Source organism: Pinus tabuliformis, chromosome Q (assembly GCF_031772625.1).
Source record: "Pinus tabuliformis cultivar Carrire ecotype Pingquan chromosome Q, CPIR1, whole genome shotgun sequence".
In the NCBI taxonomy this organism is placed as follows: Eukaryota; Viridiplantae; Streptophyta; class Pinopsida; order Pinales; family Pinaceae; genus Pinus; species Pinus tabuliformis.
The window spans coordinates 1,228,268,458-1,228,291,770 of NC_142296.1; the positions used below are offsets into that span (position 1 = coordinate 1,228,268,458).

Consider the following 23,313-nt stretch of genomic DNA (forward strand, 5'->3'; position numbering starts at 1 on the left):
GCCAAGCATCAACTTGCGCAGTATCAGTAGGCTTTGGGACCTCAGCCTCTATGAAATCCTTCAGCCCATTATCATCTAACACCGCCTCCATCCTGTCCTTCCATGCAATATAGTTCGAGCTGCCCTCAAGAGCATACTCCAATCGCAATCCGTTGAAATACATTGCCACATTGATACCAAGAAAACACTGTTGCAAATTTGAATTCCACCAGCTCCAAACTCAACCGCCTCTGATCTAGAATTCGTGAGAACAAATTATTTCTCGTACAGAGATTGACTGTATGGGATTTTACCGGATATCTCACCTTCCAAAGGAAGGATGAATCCAGAGGCTACCTGGCCCGATTACAGACTCTGCCTGAAGAAATAAGATGTAAACACTTACTGAATAATAGATTTGATGATCAACAGATCTGATACCATGTAGAAATTTCGAATAATTAAACACTTATTCACAGAGATTATCCCGATTATACACTATTGTGGAATACATGCACAATACATAATCTCCTCTACGTTGATCATCAATTTAGTAGCATCAAAAACAATGAAACATCAATCGCATGCACACATTAACACAGTATGTAACACGGGGAAAGCATACAGCTGAAAACCCCACACTATCTGTATATTATAATGATTGAGAACATGTAACAATACATAGTACAATACTCCTCACAAGTACTCAGTACTATCTCCACCTGTTACACACAAAACTAGCTCAGATCCGAACAAGTCACAGGTTCAAATCTCCACCGCTGCTTTGCCTGCCTCCATTGCACAATCCAAAGTGAAAATCATGTGAGCACAGGCTACAATTACCTTGGTATTGGCCCACACTGCGCAGTCCTCATTGGCATAACTCAATCCCGTTGATTGTGCAAGATCTCATGCACAACTATAGTCACAACTGATAGAAATCTCAACCTCTAACACCTGTCTCCACTGAACTGTCCATGCACTGAGTTAACTGATGTATTCTTCAGTTGCTTTATGAGTTAATAGTTAGTGAATTAATTAATATTTAATTCACACAACTCATTACTAGAGTATTCTTTAGTTAGACTGAATACAACTAGTTCAACCAAGTCAAACTGAACACAACTCCATCAACTCCACAATCAACTCCACCAAACTCAACCACATGAGTTCTAACTGAAGTCCTGCATGCAATAGCTCAACTGACCCATAAGAAAATCATATTTCCTTCTGACAGCTGCATGTGCCACATCTGTAGCTCAAACTGAAGTGCTCCAAGAGGATAAGATAATGTTTATAGTCCAAATATTATTATGAGATAATAATATTTGACTTTTCTATTTTCAGCCTGGCAGTCTAAAAATAGAAACCTGCCCATATGTCTAAAAATAGAAGTCCATCTATTTTTACCAACATGACCAATCATCCACAAATAACATACTGCAACTCATAGACCATGATCCATATGTCTAAAAATAGACATAGTCTAAAAATAGACTTTGCGCCAAAAATAGCCTGCGGGCCCACTTAGTGAAGGCGACTTCTTTCCACTAAGCTCCATCATCTTGTTGCATTCTCAACAAAGAAAAGGTTTTTAAAAATGAAAGCTTCAAAATTTTGTATTCTAGATAATGCTCTCTTTTGGAAAAAACATGAAGGTATTCTATTGAATTGTTTAGTAAAGGAAGAAGCTGACAAGGTTCTCAAAGAATTTCATGCAGGAGACTGTGGTGGACACTTTTACTGGAAATCAACTGCAGACAAAATCCTAAGGGATGGATTTTATTGGCCAACCTTGTTCGCTGATGTAAAGAAATTTGTCACTGCTTGCCATAAATGTCAAATTTTTGAAGGCAGGAGAAAACTATTACCTTTACCCCTAAGATCAATTTCCACTGAAAAGCCCTTCTAGCAATGGGGTTTGGACTTCATTGGAGAAATCCAGCCTCCCTCTTCTGGCCAACATAAATGGATTCTAACTCCCACAGACTATTTCACCAAATGGATAGAAGCCATTCCTTCCAGACAAGACAATGACACAGTGATTATAGGATTCTTAGAAACCAACATATTGTCTAGATTTGGCTGTCCTGAAAAGATCATAACTGATAATGTTGTTGCCTTCAAATCCAAGAAGATGATAAGTTTCTGTAATAAATACCATATCACTTTAGGCCATTCCACAACCTATTACCCTCAAGGTAATGGTCTAGCCGAGTCTTCCAATAAAAGCCTAATTAATATTATTAAGAAATTATTGGAAGAAAACAAGAAAAATTAGCATAAGAAACTTACTAATGCACTATGGGCAGACAGACTCACTACAAAGAAATCAATTGGAACTAGTCCTTATGAACTAGTCTATGGCATGGATGCTATATTTCCTTCATCTTTAGGAGTTCCTGTAATGAAATTACTTCAGGAAGCTCAAGTGGAACCCAATGATATTCAAAGGAGAATAAACCAGACCATCCATCTGCAGCAGACTAGAGAAGAAGTGTATCAAAGATCCCAAGTATTACAAGAGAAACTTAAGAAAATATTTGATAAAAGAACCAAGGCAGAATATTTCTACCTTGGAGGAAAAGTTTTAAGATGGGATTCTAGGAGAGAGGATAAAGGAAAACATGGGAAGTTTGACTTCCTATGGAAAGGACCTTTTATTATCCAGGCCTTGCAAGGGAATAATACTTACTTTCTGAAGAACTTGGATGGTATAGAAACAGAAGAAGGGCCAGTTAATGGTCAGATGCTGAAACATTACTTTGATCCAACTTTTTAATGTATTCTTACTTTAACATGTACATACTATATCCTTGGTAATGTCACAGTTTGGATTGGATAGTAACTTGCTGGAGTTGAAGCCCGAAGAGAAGGCCCTAAGCTTCAAAAGTGTTACTGTCATACATATAATAAAGCAACTAGCAGAAGGAGATTTTAGAGCACAGTCAAAGTCATTCAGAAGGCCATCTGACCTGTTGTTCTTGACTTTCCACCAGGAAAAGCCATCCCCAAGTGGAGCCAATGTTATGCTCCTATACCAATAGGTGTCATATTTCATGATTGACTTGATGAGCTATGTAATATGTTCATACCTTTCCTTGTTGCAAAGGTTTTCCATATTGTCAAAAAATCAAAAAATTTAAAAAATGTAAAGAGGATATTCCCTAAAAGAAAAATAAAAGCGTAAAAAGAATAAAAATGGTCAAAAAATAAGAAGAAATGAACCCCAAACAAAAATAGACCAGGAAATTGTGCAAGTCTAAATGCCACTACTATTTCATTTTCTGTAATAAGAAATTGTGTGCAACTTGTTAAACTTATGCCACAATTGATGAAGAGTCAAACTATTTAAACTTGGCTCATTCATTTTTCAATTTCATGCTGTAGAGATAGAGAATAAAATCTGACCAAACTGTTTAATCTTGGCAGTTAAGTAGATAGGTAGAGTAAATAAAAAGGAGCTCAATAGTTTAATCTGAGCCCTTGGATCTAATAAGGGCAGACTTAGGTAGGCTTGCCATGTAAAAGAAAAAAAGATTGATAAGGGTTTGCCAGTCTAAGTGCACCCAAATAAAGAAGAAAAAAATGTCAGGCTAAAGTAGGTAGGTGTTGTGGCTAGCAACAACCCCCATATGTAACCAGACAGGAGAACTCCTTCAAAAAATTTATAGGCCAACCTAGTGGTCCATCTAGGATCCCAGAGAGCGACCATACCTCCAGAAAGACCACGAGAATTAACAATGACCATATGCCATTCCGGGAAGATTTTGTAGAAGTAATTCAAAACTTTATCATTTATAGTCTTTGTCTACTGTAATAAAATAAGAAAAGGGTGAGTAGAGTGGAAGAGGTGCTTGAGGGATAGGAGCTTGGAGTGGCCCCCCAGGCCACACAAGTTCAGGGAGAGGCAGTTCATAGCATAAGAGAGGCATTAGGCTATATATCTCTAAGAACCCAAGTGAAAATAAAGGTGATGGGAATATCATGTAGATCCTCAGAGTCTCGCGGATTTGGAAACCGAGGTCCACGCTTCCCCTTTTTACAGATAGTGACATTGCGAGCAGAGTTAGGAAATATAGGGATAGGAGTGGGATGAGGGGCTCCCTTATGGACAATGAGAGATGCCAGATCAAGAGAGTGGTTGGCCAAAATAAAATCAAGGTTGCTATCCATAGAATTGTGGAGGGAAAGTCAGCCCCATTCAGCGACTGCGAGGGAGATCGAGGAGAGGAAGGAATTAACGGAGGAGAGGTCGAGATGATGGTGCTAGGTGGAGAAAGTCACCTTAGAGGGATTTACAGAGAGGAGTTTGATAGGTCAAGTCCTAGAGGGGTAATATGTTGATCCCTGGTAGGCGAATTAAGCAGCTAAGATGGAATGAGAGAAGGTCTCTGATAGAGGTTGACGAGGGGTGGAAAAATGTTAGGGAGAGGATGAGGGGAAATGAAAGAGGGGGAGGAATGAATATCAATGCAAGCAGGAGATTTATCAAATTTGTTTTCAGTACCTAAGTGTTCCAATTTTCCATATGCAACATCCAAATTGCAGTCCCTGCGTCCATCGCCTCTGCGTCTATGTTGTCCTTTGCGAGAAAATATTCTTGGGAAATGTTCCAAAATATGTCCGGTATGATGGCATAACATGAATCTAAAATGGATACACCAGTAATCCAGTTGCTGATGGTGAACATATTCATTCCATGCCAAGTCAATTTGTCCAGGAAGTCAGCTAGAGAAACCCATTTCTAAATGGATCCAAGCAACCTGTTTATCACTGACACCCATAAATTTTGGATCAACATACACAAAATGTCCAATAGAGTTTCCAACTCCATGAGAACCTTACACGTAAAAAATTCCTGTGGGAGGCCTGACAATTTAACCCAAATAAAATTATTTCTGGGTGTGTCTCGAAAGGGATTGAACCCCATATACCAGCTATGCAGGTGGAGGAAACTACGTAAATGAACCCATGGAATGTTCCCGATAAAATCTAAATCTTTCTGGTGTAGGAAATGAAAGTTGTACAAACCATTCATAAGTATTTTTCTTATCATGTTCCTTCATGTCTGCAAAATACCACCTTCCCACCAAAGCTCACTTCTATAAACTGGAAACACGATTCCACATTAAATAATATCCAAAGCTAAGGAGTTTAGTACCAGAGGAGGGTTTGATGTATTTACCATGTGGTCATGCGCCTTGTCGATTACCGCCCAAGGGAAATGAATGATCAATAGAACCAGATGTATCTTGAATTCCACCTATGATAAATGCATTGGGTAGGGTAATGTTCAAGAAACCAATGCTAGTAGGGTAAGGCAACGTAGAGAGATGAGGGAGGTGCGATCTTTCCATAGCAATGGTTGCATGTAAGAAATCCTCCTGTGACGACACATCAGTGTCCAAAGAGGCTACAAAAGCAACCAAGTGGGCCATGTGCAAAGAGGGAAAATATTAAAAGGAAGATGTTAGGGACATATAGCGAGGAACCAGCTGCCAAATCAGGGTAGGTATCCGGTCAAAGACTATAAAGGAGAAAGAAGAGAATATAGATCGAGAGGGCATGACGAAGTATAACAAGACGCTTACAATCCCAAGAAGGTGGATGCGACAGCAGAGGGTAGATCCATATCGCCCACTATGGATCAAAGTTAAGGAGCCGTGTCGTATCCAAAAATAGACCCAAATATGCATGTATAATAACACCCAACAATAAATGAAAAATTGATCATACCCACTACCTGAGGTGAATATACACGGGAGCCACCAAAAATGAGGATGGGAAAAATAGAATATGTAATATGCACGTCCACAATTGATACCCCACCAACAACGTAATAAATATGTAATTGTGCAAGATATATTCGCCACCATCAAAGGAATAGGACTAATATCCATCACCTTGAGATTATTAGAAACAAAGTCACCCAAATCCCTTCCAACAATGATAAAAGACATGTGGTCAGCAGATCGAGGAGCCCATTCAAAACAAAGTCTCAGATATTCAAATCTCTGATTGTTCGCCGAGAAAACCAGATACACCACCCTCAGCAAAAAACAGACTCAGTAGGCGAAAACTTAACAACCAAAAATGTAATGGAGAAATGGAGACCGTAAGAAAATAGATGAGATTTTGTTCACAACAATAGTAAAACTAGCACACCCAACACTTCCACCACTTATGACAACATTTGAAACCAAGCTCTTTGCATGGTCGAGATATATAAAAGAACCTAGCCATTTCTTCCATAAGAAATATATCTTGGACTGGTTCAGGGGGACCTCTAAATCACAGTCTTCTGTTGGGTTTATTATCTTTAGAAAACATTTCCACCCAAACATATGGCCTCTAGTGACGATAAATGACATGTTCTATGAAAATGAGATATAAGATGAAAATAGCTATAAACAAGAGCAGAATAATTTGGATAATCTCCAGAGAGCGTTGGTGAAACATCCCACAGGGATGGTCATAAATATATAAACTGAGAATGGAGAACAATATCAAGATGACGAAAACCATATGAGGACGAAAAACTTAAAAGAAACACTAGTGACCATAAGATTGTAAAGTGAAACCCACCATGTGCTTCCTTAGTGTGGTACTGATCTAAGGATACATACAGAGTAAATATTAAAAACTTTGTTTATACGACCTGCTTGCTAAACAATCTTTATAATACACTGCTACCAGTGCTAGGACAGATAATATGTCACCTTTTGGTCGTCATGTACCACCTCCAAGTAACCAATGATGCTCAACACCCTTGTCCAACATGCATCTCCCTAAACCTGCAATCACCACCTTAGTCATGCACTCTCCACCATAGTCCAGCACTTGCTCGCCTCCCAATCCTGCATTCACCACCTTAGTCACACACTTTTAAAATTATCAATTTCTCCTTTAACACATGAAGTATTTATTTGCATTTCATTTATTTTTTTACTTTTCTCCTTCATTGACATGGTGATACAAACTACCTCTATTATATTTGAGATTCATACCATAGTCTGGCTCAGGGGTTACTAGGCTAGTGGCTTTACCGTGATCCACAGTCCGGTTAAGGGACCACTAGGCCATGTGCTCTATCGTTCAGAGATCCACCTCACTCAACTTCAAATCCATCCGAAAATCCATCTCAACCAAAACATGAGAACCCCATCACACCATGGCTATCCGGAAATGTCAAGGCTAGGCTAAAAACACTATCACACCTCGAAAAACCCATACCATAACGACAAAAGAACCACATGAAATACCATGCTTGCCAAATCTAGCAAGGAAAATACACATGAAAATTGATGCCTGCAAAGAATCTTGCTTTAGCTGCTTGATCCTGCTCTTCCTTGCTTGCTCCTTCCTTCCTCTTGCCTTCTTTTCCTTTCTTGATCCAAAGCCAAAATGCTCCAACAAAAATCTAAGTGTCCAAGAGTGAGAGAGAGCTCCAAAATTGAACTAACAAAAGGTTACAAACTGATCCTAAGAAGCCTTTTTATTAATTAGGCCTCTAATTTCTTCATTTTCCATTATTTTCCTTAAACTTCCTCCTCACATGCAACCTGTGAACTTTCACCTCCCTTTTCTCCTATTTTCCTTTCTTTTCATAAATAAATGTGCCAAAAATGTCATTTTGCCTTTCCAAAGGCTTAACCATTACCTTTGCCAATTTCCTTAGCCATAATAAACCAAATGAACACCCACACTAGGATGTCTTGCCCAACATTCAACTTGGAATAGGTATCCCATCAACTGTGGTTATTATTTTTCCTTTATTAACTTTTGTTACATGGAATTTTCACCAGGGCTATTATAGAACCCCCCCCCCCCTTGGGGGACACTGTCCTCATTGTTCAACCACACCTATACCTCAACAAAACTGCTAAAAATAAAACATACTACCCATGGAGCTTTATAACATAGCTCGATGAAGTATTTACAATGATCATCCTACTGAAAAGAAAACTAACATGATAACATAACAACATGACAATTATAATGACATGACAACCATACCGCTTATTGGAGCTTTATAACACATTTTATGGAGGTATTTACATCCATATACATATGTACATATACCCAAACATCATCAAACATGTACCAAAACATATACCAAAGACATATACCAAAACATCATTCCAAAACTGCTTTGCCTCAACAAGCAAACAATGAAGGATACATAGCCTGCATCTGATCCGCCATCCCCCATGTAGGTTCATCGGGCCTAAAGTACTTCCACTGCACTTTAACTTTCTTGATTTCTCGGTTTTGAATCATGCACACCTTTTTCTGCAATATACATTGAGGCTCTAGATGGAATTCTCCATCTGCTTCCACCCGAAATACAATCTAGTCAATCACACGATCAACATATTTAACATACTTCTTAAGTAATGACACATGGAAAACATCATGGAATTTCACTGTCCAAGGTAGTGTAAGTCGATAGGCTACTAGCCCAATCCTCTCAATAATCCTAAAAGGTCCACAAAACCATGGTGCCATCTTGGCACATGTTCCAATCTGCAAGGAGATCTTTTTTGGTTTGATGCGCAAATACACCTATTCCCCACCTGGAACTCCTTGAACAACTTATTTCGATCTACAAAGCTCTTCTTCCTATCATGTGCTACCTTCAATTTCTTCTTGATTACTTGCATTTCATGTTCCGTGTTCGCCAACATGTCCGGTCCAATCAACACCATGTTAACTATATCACTCCAAATGATGGGAGTATTGAAACTCCGTCCATACAATGCCTCAAATGGACATATCTTCAAAAATTCCTGATAACCATTCTTGTAAGAGAACTCTACTGGTGGAAGATTCTCTTCCCACTTTCACTGTTGATGCATCACATACATCCTCAACATGTCCTCCAATATCTTGTTGACCCTCTCAATTTGTCCATCTGTCTGCAGATGATTAGCTATACTAAAGGCCAACTCTGTGCCCAAACCTGCAAACCTCTCCTTCCAAAACTTGGAAATGAACTTTGCATCCCTGTCTAACATAATATTCTTTGGAACACCATGCAATCTGACCACATCTCTGTTGAATACCTGTACTACATCACTAGCTGAGAATGTAGACTTCACTAGAATGGAGTGCGCAAACTTCGTCAACCTATCCACAACAACCATGATGGAATCATGCTGTCTCACGGTCCTTGACAGAACTGTGATAAAATCCATGGAAATGACCTCCCATTTCCATTCAGGAACCATAATTGGCTATAGCAGTCCACCTGGATGCTTACACTATGCCTTCACAAGCTGATAATCAAAACACCTAGCCACAAACTCTGTTACATCCCTCTTCAGATTCAGCCAATAATAAAATTTCTTCACTGCAGTCAATGTCTTCTGATAGACTAGGTGACTTGAATATTATTTTGTGTGAAACTCTCTCAAGGTCACCTTCTTGAGCTCACTACTGTATGGCACATATATCCTATCCCTAAATCTAACCAATCCATCTGTTGTAAGACAATAGTCCACATCCTATGCATCTGCACCTATACCTGTACATGTACCACTACCTATACCTGTACCTTTACTACTACCTATACTTGTACATGTACATGTACCACTTCATGTGCCTGTACCTGTACATGTACATGTACCTGTACTCTACTGCAACCTATGCACAATCTCCATATACCTAACATCCTGCTGACTTACCTGCAAGATCATATCCTGTAAGTCTGTCCCATAGGAGCTCATAGTTACTAAGTGATTTAACTGTACCCACTTGCTAAGAGAATCTGCCACCCTATTCTCCTTTCCTTTGACGTACCTGATCGCAAAGTCAAACTCACCGATCATGGCCAACCATCCAGATTTTCAGCCATTCAAATTCGGTTGGTCAAACAAATACCTCAACCTAATGTGATCACTCATCAATACAAACCTCCTGCCAAGAAGATCGTGCCTCCACATCTTCAATGCATGTATGATCACTGCTAACTCAAGATCATGTGTTGGGTAGTTATGCTCATGCTCATTTTGTTTTCATGACTCATGGTATACCACTTATCCTTCCTGCATAAGGACTCCACTAATTCCTCTTTTGCAAGCATCTGTACATACTACAAACTCTTTGTCTGGTTCTGCAATCTGTAGCATTGGTGCATGTGTCAAAAACTGCTTAAGCTGCTCAAAACTGGCCTCACACTTCTCTGTCCATTCAAACTTCTTGCCTTTCCTATGCAATGATGCAATAGGATAACTAATTTGTGAGAAGTTCGTAATGAACCTCCTGTAATAACCTGCCAACCCCATGAAGGATCTCACCTCATCTACATTTCTAGGAGCTGCCCACTCCGTGATGGCCCTTATATTTTCTGGATCCACTGCTATGCCCTCCTTTGAAACAACATGTCCCAAGTAGTGTACCTCAGTCTGAAAGAAACTCCACCTGTTGAGCTTAGCATAGAACTGATGCTCTCTCAACAACCTCAACACTGCTGCTAAATGGTCGGCATGCTCTTACTCATTTTTAGAATATACCAATATGTCATCAATGAACACAATAACAAACTTATTCAGATATGGATGCAACACACTATTCATCAAGCACATAAATGTAACTGGATCATTAGTCAGACCGAATGGAACTACAACAAACTCATAATGCCCATACTTGTTCCAGAAAGCTATCTTCTAAATTTCCTCCTCTCTGATGCGTACCTGATCGTATTTTGACCTCAAGTTGATCTTAGAGAACACTGCTGCTCCCTTCAACTGATCGAACAAGTCATCAATCCTCGGCAACAGATACCTATTCTTGATAGTCACTTCGTTCAACCGCCCATAGTCAATGCATAATCTAAGAGTACCATATTTATTCTTCATAAACAATACCGGTGCATCCCATGGTGATACACTTGGCCTAATGTATCCCTTGTGCAACATTTCCTTCAACTACAACTTCAACTCTACCAACTCAGGTGTGCTCATATTGTAAGGTGCTTTTTATGCTGGAGATTCCCCTGGCACTAACTCAATAGAAAAGTCTACTTCCTTGTGAGGTAGCAACTCTAAAATCTCCTCACGGAATATATCCTAAAACTACGGTAGAACTGGGTACCTTCTCAAAACATCTGCATCCTCAACTTCCTTACCTTTGTCACTAGAAATGTGCATTGTGAATAACATACACCCTTTTTTGTGACTACGTATGGCTGTCACCATCCTAACTGATGTGGCTTTCTTCTTTCCATGTAAGACTTTTGGTTCCCCATTGTCATCCACACACTCAATGGATTTGTAATAACAATCCATCTTGGTCCTATGAAGGTACAACCAGTCCATGCTCAACAACAATTGTATGATCCCAACGGTAATATATTCAAATGTGTTGCGGTAGGCATACCATTCAAATCAAATGCATAAGCTCTTACCCAATGATGAAATCACCTCTTTGTACATGTAGCCAACTGCACTAACCAGGATTTTTCATGTAATTCCTTACTCAAACCACACTTATGCACCAAGTCCAGACTACCATAACTATAATTAGATCCATGGTCAATCAAAATAGAAATAACTTGATCACAAAGCTTACCATCGATCTCAATGATAGATTCCTGATCGTCTGCTGTTTGTTATCAATGCTACACAAATACAAAGAATGCTCTAACCAATATCCCCAACACTCTGTGCCTCCTGTGCACTATATATCTGAGGCCTACCACCCTGATTCTGTGGAAAACCTCTCTTAAGGTGCTCCTTACCGCATGTACAACACTCCAACGAACCAATATCCTCACCTCTATGTTGATGTTTTGACCCATGTCCCTATCTAGCTGCATCGAACCTCTTTTGTGGTGCCACATTTTCTTTCTCATCTGCATTCTGAGGCCTTGTTCTTTTAGGCTTCCATTTACCTTTACCTTTGCCTTTTCTTCACCATCCTTGCTGAGATTCATTCTTATGCTTTGACTATTCATAGAAATGCTTCAATTTCTCAATAACTTCCTCAAGTGACTAAGGCTCATCATACTCAATATAATCTCTAAATTCTAATGGAAATCTGCTGAAAATTCATTGAACTTTATCCTTCTCATCTTTAAGATATGGTACATACCTCAATAGCTCTAGGAACTTAGTTGTGTACTCTTCATTTTTCATTAATCCCATCTTTAGCTCATTGAATTCTTTGGCCTTACTGTCGTAGTACCTTTCTGACAAGTACTTATTCCTGAAAAGCTCTAGAACTCGTGCAAGGTCAATTCATCTGTCCTGATGTCTCTAACCCCATTCACATCTTCCCACCATATGTTTGCTTTACTTCTCAGGCTGAAGATAACTATCCTGGCCTTGATATTATCTGCGTATTCACGCAACTCAAAGAAATTCTTTCATCCCAAGTATCCAAGCCTCTGCATCTTCCTTTTTTTTCACATCTCCATAAAAATTAGCTGACTTTGCTTTCTTAAACTCGTCTAGAAAGTATCCCCTATCACTCCTCATGTAAGGATGCTAACAATGATGATCATGATGCCTATTAGAACCAAAACTAGAATAATACCTATATCCATCACCTCTCCAATCTGGAGTATCCAACAATATACCATCTCTAACCATGTCATCTCTATCTAAAATTTGACTAGCATGAAACCTACTTCCATATGCCCCATTAGTTCTTTCCTCCTGTCCATGGCTAATACAAAGTGGCCCTTGTCGCTACAATTTTGACAAACTTTGAAGGAGTATAGCATTAACCTATGTTTGTTTCTCTTGTCCGTGAATGATTTTGTCATTTTCTGCCTTACAACTCCTTATTTCTTCCTTCAAGCTTCTCAATGTGTCTACCTAATCAAAAGAGTGCCCAACACCACGCTGCTCATCTGATTCATAGGGAGAATCTTTATAGTCTACCATCCTGCTAGTCATTTGATCTCTTTCCTACAAGGCATACTATGTCAGCTAAATGAAATCACAAAAAACCAATGTACCTTAGCATAATTCGGGGAGGATATCTCATTTACAAGATCAACCAATTAATGCACTAAATGTATAACATAATCATAACAAAATATAGACATATAATACATAAACATATAACCATGTAACCATCATTCTAGCAAGAGTTTAGTCATTAATGCATGACCATATCAACAACACATACCATGACCTCATGCATGACAACGACAACCATACCAACGTACACTGACAATACAAAAGCATAAAAATCATGTAACCAATCATACGCTCATGATGACATACTTCATAAAAACAACATCCTCTTCCACACGGTGACATCACTACAACCATGACTAACACCATGCATATGAAACAAGCACATAGACCACAAGAATGATTGACACACATGCAAATGACATGAATGCATGACCAACACACTGCCCATCCAGTTCGAGGGGTGAACCATGCTTTGATACCACTCTGTAACACCGTCATCCCACATCTACCCAAGTAACCATCCAACTAGGGTAAACATGTGACGAGATGCTACTATGATTGGATTCAACCTCATATGTGACCTTAAGGAAGTGGAATCGATGAAAACACAACATACAAACCTTCCACATCAGCTACAAGATTCCCAGGAACCATCCCAACCACTCAAGTACCTAGCCCCTGGGCCCCACTGAGGTTTTAGACCACTTGACCCTCGGACGCTCCCATGATATGGACCTGATAGTGTCCAAGAGGCTTTGGATGCTCTCATGCCAAGGCATGCCAACGTCTAGATCACTGCCCAGAATTGAATGACACCTTTAGAACATAAAGATAATAGGGAAACACTGATGAAAATGTAAATACGAGCAAGCCCTTAACCAGACCCCTACTAGCCATGACAAGCATTTCATAAAACATATCACAAATATGTAATCTACCAATGTAAACAACAAATTTAAGCATGGGTGTCTCATACTTATCTGAGAATCGCTATGAAGGATTGTTCCCTTATATCATTTTCTACATTGTCATCTATTAGGTCATAGATACATTTTTCATCCATTTACAAATAAAAACATGATGAGAGCCATATATATCCACTATCATAAAACATATACACAACCAACATAATGGCAACAAAAATACCAAAGAAATCACAACCATATGATCCACATATAAACCCATATAATACTCATAGAATTATGAGGATAAATAACCTTATATTGATGATGCAAAATCCAAACCCGGGATGGGACTACCAAATTCCACCCGACCATAGAATGGTTGAGACAAATTTCTCTTCATCCACTCACCCCCGTGCCATATTCCAAGCATGAATGTGGGACTCAAACCAAAAGAACTAACCAGGTCATCCTGAGGCTAAACCACCTCACCTTCATCAATAGAAACCAAGATTTACCATAATCTATCCCGGATCACTAGGCCAACACAATAAACATGTAATAATAGGCTTTACCATGACCTCCACCCGATCACTAGGCCAAATAAGCATGGATGCCATCGGATTTCTCCACCTACACCATGAGGGATTTTCCTGTCTCCTAGCCTCTCAGGCTTTACCGCAATACACACCGGATCACAAGGCCCTAAAACGAGACACGCTCTCCAGGCTTTACTGCATAACCCAACCTAGGATTACTAGGCCCAATAGAGAGCAATCCATCTCTTGGCTTTCCCGTATATCCTGCCATTCACCGACAATGATTCTTAGGCTCACCGAGGCAACAAATTCCTAGCTTTACTGCAACCCACCGTTTGGCTCAGGGGTTGCTAGGCCAATGGCTTTACAATGATCCACAATCTAGCTCGAGGACCACTAGGCCATGTGCTCTTTTTAGAGATCCACCTCACTTAGCTTCAAATCCATCTGGAAATCAGGTTCAACCAAAACATGAGAACCTCATCACACCATGGCTATCCGGAAATGGCAAGGCTAGGCTGAAAACACTGTCACACCAGGTAAAAACCATGTCATAACAACAAAAGAACCACATGCAATACCATGCATGCCAAATCTAGCAAGGAAAATACACATGCAAAACAATACTTGCAAATAGTACTACAATAACTGCTTGATCCTGCTCTTTCTTTCTTGCTCCTTCCTTCCTTTTGCCTTTTTTACCTTTCTTGATCCAATGCCAAAATGCTCCAAGACAAATCTAAGTTTCCAAGAGTGAGAGAGAAAGAGAATAATGGGAGAGCTCCAAAAATGAACTGACAAAAGGTTACAAACTGATCCTCAGAAGCCTTTTTATCAATTAGGCATCTAACTTCTTCATTTTCCATTATTTTCCTTCAATTTCCTCCTCAAATGCAACCTGTGACCTTCAATTTCCTCCCCACATGCAACCCGTGATCTTCAATTTCCTCCGCACATGCAACATGCGACCTTTCACCTCCCTTTTCTCCTATTTTCCTTTCTTTTCATAAATAAATGTGCCAAAAATGCCATTTTGCCTTTTCAAAGCCTCAACCATTTCCTTTTCCAATTTCCTTAGCCATAATAAACCAAATGAACACCCAGACTAGGATGTCTTGCCCAACATTCAACTTGGAATAAGCGTCCCATCAAACGTGGTTATTATTTTTCCTTTATTAACTTTGTTACATGGAATTTTCACCAGGGTTGTTACTGTTGTGCACTAGTGTCCACCATATATGATTGGTTGGTTATGTCGAGCATGTGTAGACACACACACACACAAAATATATATATTTGGGTAAATAAATGCATCAATCTATTTTCCAAGTAGTTGATCAAGATATATGATAAGAAAGATGTTTATTAACTTCAATTTGGACAACTAGGCCACATTATTGATAGAGTCGGAGTAGGAGAATACCTTGCGATCCTTAAATTCAAGTTAACCTTATTTATAGTGAGCTGGAGGGACAAGAGTATTGAAGGAAAGAGGATAAACCCCTCCCATTGTGTCACAGACTCAAAATCTAACCCTTAAAGTTTCTTAGATCTGAAGAAGAATTTCCACATTAGAAAAGAGTTTAGTTGATGGCACATGGATTGGGCCATAGAGAAATATGTAGAGTGTTGATGATCAAGCTTGGTGCCAATGGTCGGGCCTTGGAGGAGTGTGTAGAAGCATCAATGATCAAGTCTTCGAGGAATGTTTCAATTGCACTAATAGATTGACATGGATTAGTGTCAATGGAACAACTTTAGTTTTGACAAACTTCACCCTATACCATTAGGCTGATGGGTTTATCCAACATAAGTTGGGCTGCTGATCGTTGTGAAATATGTTACATATATGGTTACATGTAGTGATTTTAGGGTTACAAAGTTTATGCATCTAATTATACTGTAGATTCTATACATTAACCACCATTGAATGTGACTATGTATATGTATATGTGTATATATATATATACACACACACACACACACATCTAGCTATATTATAGATTCTATACATTAACCACCATTGAATGTGAGTATATATATATATATATATATATCATTTGAATAAATATAAAAGGATTTTATGTTTTATGTTGAGACTAAGCAATGGTATGACATAACTAGGTGCTTTTAGTGTTCACAAGGCACCACCTTCAAGTGACAGGTCCGCTTGGAATGCCATGTTATCAATTTTGTAAATTGTTATGGATATTTTAGTATACATTTCTTCACAATAGATCTGATAAAAAATTGAAATGTATACTATGAAGGTTAAATTCGTTTAGATTATGGATTTATTAATTATTGATTTGTTGTTTATGCATAAAATAGATAAAATGTGGAAAATATAGAATAATGAATTACAATCACACACCAACCACAATGAACACAAGGTTATGCTCTTAGAAACCCTTACTAGAGAAAACCTAGCTAGAATGTGAGGTTGCCTTACTCTTTTTTGTTTGCATTGGAAATAATGCAAATACAAAGGAGATGAGACTTTAATGGAGTCATGTTAGCCTTATGGCTTGATAGGATGTTGCAAGACTAATTTCCTTTATTAGTCTCTCTCACTCCCACTCTAGTTTCTCTTTTTTACTATGGAATAAGATAAAATCGAATAAAATGGTACCCCTTTTTCCTCATAGTCACCCAATTATAACATAGCTTGATAGCCAACTAAGAGTTAGGTTTGACTCCCTCAACTCTCAACTAGAGTTACGACTTTGACCCTTGTAAGGTATTCTTCATAGTCATCACATGGCTAAACCCTTTTCCTTTAGTAATGGGGGTTAGACATGGTTAATATATCATGATAAATATATTTAATGCAAATGCTTTACCAAAAAAACGTAATATTCACAAACAATTATATGTTAGTCTAAATAAATCATAACATGGTAATAATTTATTCAAAATATGCATGGTTCAAAAAGGTAATAAAATTCTATATAACTATATGTTGATAATGCTACATTCCTTATAAGGAAACAAACAAACATAACATTTAGTAACTATGAAATAACTCACATAGATTTGATCACGGGGCTTCACTGCGGGAGCAATACTATACCACGTGGGTTTATATTGGGGGATATATATTGAGGAAAAAATGATATAATATATTGGGGCATATATAGGGAGTGAAGGATTTTTATATTGGAAAGTATAAAAATTGGAGCTCAAAGTTAATGAAAAAATATAAAGGGGTATAAAAACTGTTAACGAAAAAATGGATACCTATAATACTTAGCTAAAGTAGCGGTTTTCTAAATTGGGAAGGTGTATTATGTCCGTATTTGTATGGGGTTCTATAGATATTTCCAAATATATTATCAAATTTGGAATATTGTTTAGTATATCACAAACACACATGATATGTCAAAAATTCATTAAGTAAAACCCCATAAATTTTATCATGTAAATTAAAAATAACGTAACTAACGTAAAAGACAATGTTGCAATATAAGGACTAGGCTCTTTTTGATTTACAGGAGACAGTCCGACAAAACGAAAATTAAGAGCGTGACAAAAGCGAAATCATTTTAAATATCATTGGCCACCATATTTAATTATTCATTTTGGCTCTATTATTTCTTTTCAATACAATGGGCATGTGCTTTGACTAATAATAGTAGATACAATGGGAATGTGTTTAGAGTGCCACGGACAAATGCTGTGACGAATGCCATCAGTGGACGAATACTGTGGGATCCGGCATTTGTAAAGAAGCCGGAAGCCGCCTTGAAAGCAATCAATTAGGTCTTCATGGAAGCCGCCTTGAAAGCAATAAAAATATAACTTGATAATGGCTGGCCAGCCGCTGTTGACCTATGGTTTCGTGGAGTTATGGAGACAGTCCTCATTTTTTTCTATATTGATGGCTTTCAGCCCTTTTCCTACATTGACGGGGATCTAGTGGAAACTAGACCCCACATTGATCAAGTAGCCCACTATCTATGGGCAAAAATAATTCCAAAACGTCATGATGAATAATGTACTAATGCATGACTGTGATAGGTCCTGTAAAAGTTTGAAAAATTGAACAAACTGGATAAATCCCGATACAATCGAGAACGAAATAGCACCACTTGCACATAGATAAATCCCGATGCTACAGACAACTGCTCTCTGCCCCTCGTCGTCTCACGGAATTATTTATAAGCAGTTGGTTTTGGAGAATCGCAATATTCTATACTAATCTATCTCTCTGGTAGTGCTGCAAACGTTTGGAGAATCGCAATATTCGTTCCAATAACTTGAGAGGAAGGTCGCACATCGCAACAATGAAGCTATTCTTGGTAAGTTTCTTTGCTTCCCAAGCTGTACATTACCCTGTATGTTATTCTGCTCTCATGTTGAATTTTCAGGACCCAATGTTAGTCTAGTCCTCGTTGCTTTTTCTGAAATCTGTAGAAATGAAGTAATATTTATGGTGCTTAACTGGTGTTATCAGGAATTGTTTGGAGTCATGGTAATGTTGCTGGTCATGCCCCTCCCCACAGTGGGGGACACAAATAAAGTTGTAGTGGGGGGCACAAATAAAGTTGCAGAGATGCAATTGAAGTTATGGAGAGAAAAATTCCCGAGCATTCAAGTACCCAAGAGAGTAGCAGCAAGTATATCTCCACTCACACAAGGGGAGGTGAACACATTCGCTAAAATCATAAAGGGTGGAGATTTGCATTCCCATGCCACTCAATTCTGTAATTCTGCGAATTTACTGTGTTCCCAACCTGTATATCAGACTCTCGTTCCAGTGTCTGTGTTTCTTGCTAGTAATTTTGAATCACAGGTGAGGAGTGACATATTTTTTTCAACCAAGGAGTTGAGGGAAGGGGGACAAATAACATTGCCAGACCTTTACAGTCCGTGGAAGGCATTTTTACCCCGTAATCTATCACAGCTCATCCCGTTTGCCAGCACAGCGCTTTCAGATGTGGTCTCTTCCTTTGGCATATCGTGGACATCAAATATGACGAAGAACATCAATGATACCCTCATTGCATGCGAGGAGAAGCCCGCACTAGGTGAATTTAAGATGTGCACCACATCGATTGAGGGCATGACAGAATTTGTGCTCTCTAACTTGGGTTCTTCTGATAATATTGAGCTTGTTTCTCACCCTGCGCTCACAGGCGACTCTGGAAAGAAAGCAAGGGTAACCAAAGTTGTTCAAAGACTATCCGGCCCTTCAAACCGCCCTCCATTGACCTGCCATCGCTTGGTGTATCCATATGGGGTGTACTACTGTCATTCTATCAATGGCACATTGACTTTCACACTGGAAGTTGAGGTGTTGGAGAAAAATGGAAATATGTATAACGCCACTGCTCTATGCCATCCCAACGTACGGATCAAGGGATCGGTTTATTGTCACTTAATTTTGGGGGATAGTTTGCTCTGGCTTACTAAGGATAAAAATTAAATTAGCTACCTGTCAAGCTTAGGATCTTCACAGATTTCGGGCTTGGATGACAGTATTAGGTTAAATAATGTGTTTGGTTTTTCCGAAACTGAGAGAAATCGTGCGTGTCCATGTAAGGAGCTATCAAAGTCCACTGCTTTAAAGAACAATGTAATCTTCTTTTCTTCTCAACATCTGGATATCCAGAGCCTATGCACCTGGTTTCAATTATCTTTACATATTGGTAACGGTTATGTTCCACTCATCTTTGCATGCATTTGTTATTTAAGTGCTCTACTTTCTAATTCCCGGCTTGAAGGTCGAATTAAAGTATTATTCAGATGTTAATTATTTATTTAGTTAATTAAGTGTAATTATATAAATTGAATAGTTCGGTTATGAAAATTAATTAAATTATAAGTTTATTTAAATTATTAATAATATTAATTATAAAAATATTAAACTTAAATTATTAATATTATTAATTATAAAAATATTTATTAAGTAGAATAGTTTATCGAGGAAAGAGATTTATTCTACAACTCATTATGAAGGCAACGTGTAATTCTTTCCATATTCAATGTCCAGTTGACACATTTCCTACTTAAAATAAGAATAAAATATTCTCTAAATAGAAAAGTAATGTCCAATATAGTAAAAAACAAAACAAAAAAATGCCATGTATGTTTAGTAAGTAGTTCCTATAAAGTAATATGATTTCATATCAACTTTAAAGGAGGTAAAGTAATTAGAAGTAAAAAAAAGTGTAAGATATTTAAACCTTATACTTTTAAAAAATATTTCACATGAGATTTAAATAACTTGTTTGAAGATCTATGCTAACTCGATATATATATATATATATATATATATATATATATATATATTCAAAGAAAACATTTTACTATATATAATAAAATCTTCAATTGTCCAAAGAAAAATTGAAAGTTAAAAAAATAATAAAAATAAATTCAAGTACTTCCTAATAAGAATAATAAGAGGGATATGTATAATTCATTTAGAATGACAAAAAAATTTAATTTGGGTTATCAATAAATTATTTTAATATGTATACTTAAAAGTATATTAATAACAAAAAAACCATTTTAATGTGCGCAATGTACTCTACATAGCATTTAAAAAAACAATTTAAACAATAAAACAATACACATTGGATATATATAGAGAGAGTCATTGGGATCCATCATGAGATGAGAGGGATGCAATACTTTTTTCAAATTTTGCACTCTAGAAGAAGTTTGCACATAAAGAAATTTGATCCCTCTCAATTTAGTTAGATCCATACTTCAGATCGATCTAGATTAGTATATAAGTTTTTTTATATTTATAAAACAATATTTTTAACCATAAATATTTATCCTTACTCTGTCATGGAGATTCTTATCTTGTAAATAGGCTTTGTTACAATACCATGGACCAATACCATGGCTTACTAATACCACATGCCTTAAAAACTATAACCTATGCTCATATAACCTTTCTTTTTAATTATTTAATTTTAAGATAAAGAGGATAACTAATTTTTATATAAATCTTAACATGTGATTTGTAACTACTATTAAGAATATTGAAAAGGAATATTGGTCAGTCATTGATGGAGCAAACAGGCAGGCATTGAGGGGGGAGAGGGTTCAATGGATGCCCTAGCCATCACAACCTTCTTTTCCATGCTTCTTTTCCCTGGTTTTCTATCGACTCGACGTCCTAATTGCTTTTCCAAGTGCTTGTCGCCATTGTTGGAGGAGGTTTTGAGTGTATTTTGGAGCTATGCTCGCTACTACAACTTCTGCTTCTTTGCTTGTCAATATCATTAATAGAGGTTCAATGTTTTCCCGAAGTTGGTTTCGTTGTCGCTGCTTCTAGGTGCAAGTCTTGTTCGTGGCTCGACTCTTCTGATGGCATTGTTGCCCTATTTCTATTAGGGTGTTTGAGGGTCAGTTTTTTGTCGTCGTTCAAATCCGCCATCGTCGCCTGTGCTTCCTCTCTAGTTGGTTATATGTTTTCGTTCATCTAGTTTTACCACAAGTTTTTTTTAATGTAGTCGAAGTTTGTATCCTTGCCTCGAAGTGTTTTGATGTTTATTATGGATCGATAATTTTCTATATTTACCAATCAATTAATTTTTATGAGTATGCTAGCAATTATTGATAATTATATAAAAATTTCAGAAACTTTATACTAAATAAGACATGCTTATTAACATAATTAAATATGAATTAATTTATATTTTTAAAGTTTATAAAAAAGCATATGACAGAAAAATGTATATGAAATTTTATAATTTTAGTGCAAAAAATGGTTTTATATTAATTAAATAATATCCATTTATTTTATTGTTAAGTGTGAAGCCAAATTCATGAATCACATGTAGGATTCTAAATTCTTCTACACCATCATTAGTTTCTAGATCTCCAAGATTCTAGATCTTCATACGCCGCCATTAGTTTCTAGATCATTCCAGATCTCCATCTGAATCACATACATGATTCTAGATCCTTCTTCAGCCTCTATAAATATGTAATTTCTCTGGCCAAGGAATGCAAGCCAAGGTCCAGGCTTATTACATAATGCTAAGTGATTTCTGTTCTCCAGTGATTGTTTTATCTATTTCGTTGTTTCTGATTGAGTAATCTTGTTGTTTCTCCATTTGTCTGTCTCTGAAATTATTCTTTGCTATTGCCATCTAAGTCTCTGTGTATAAATCTGTTGTGTGTTATGTATGCTCTGAACTATCAACTGGTATTGGAGCTATGGTCGAATATCCACTATGCAAGCCGCTTAGTGCCATCGCCTTACTCTGGTATCGTTCGTTAAAACGTTGGTTGTTACCTCTGGAGCTATTGAAGGATCTGCCTAGAAAATCGGAAATCCCTACAAAGAAGACAGTCCAGGAAAGGGATCTATCCAGGAAATAGTCGAGGAACACTGGAACTAAAAGACAATTGCTGCAAGAAAAACAAGGTCGTGGATCTATGTTGAAAAGTGTTGCTGGAGTTTGAAACGTGGAGATCCATGGAGTTTGGAGTTGAAACGTGGTGCTCGTAAGTTTTTTTTTCACACCAAGCTTGCACGTATACATCAAGTTTTTTCTCAAACCAACATATGTATGTGTGAAATGTGAAAAGGTTAAAACATTATATATATTTTTTTATCTATTATGCAACATATATAATTATATGTTGGAATTTTGAAAAGTATATTTTAAAAAGGAGCAGGAATTTTGAAAAGGGTATTTTAAAAGGAGGAAAGTCATTATTACTAAATTTTAAAGAGTAATAATTAAAGTTTTATTTTTAAGTGGAGTTTTTGTGTTTTGGGGCGTGAATTTGATTGAAAATGGAGACAACAATTATAGATATGGAGAAGTTGAGTGGGGCTAATTTTGCCCTATGGAAATCATAGACGAAGGATATACTGATTTTAAAGGATCAGTATTTGCCAATTGAGGGCACAAAAAAGAAACCCTCATCGATGACAAATGAAGAGTGGAATAAGCTAGATAGAAAGGCATTTGCAAAAATCCACCAATATTT

At 37.5% G+C, this 23,313-nt stretch overlaps 1 protein-coding gene across 2 annotated transcripts in view; it reads left to right on the forward strand.

Moving 5' to 3' along the window:
• LOC149224236 (BURP domain-containing protein 6-like) overlaps window positions 1-19,974 on the forward strand; it is a 40,418-nt gene extending 20,444 nt beyond the window's left edge. Inside the window, exons 1-2 of one of the 2 annotated variants that reach the window (XM_089386046.1) lie at window positions 18,448-18,653; window positions 18,809-19,974. In XM_089386046.1, coding sequence (XP_089242172.1) covers window positions 18,639-18,653; window positions 18,809-19,780 — 987 coding nt within the window. In that variant the 5' untranslated portion in view covers window positions 18,448-18,638 and the 3' untranslated portion in view covers window positions 19,781-19,974. Of the gene's footprint in view, window positions 1-18,447; window positions 18,654-18,808 lie in introns of those variants that run through there. The other variant, XM_089386047.1, reaches the window with a different exon arrangement.
• The last annotated feature ends 3,339 nt before the right edge of the window (window positions 19,975-23,313 follow it).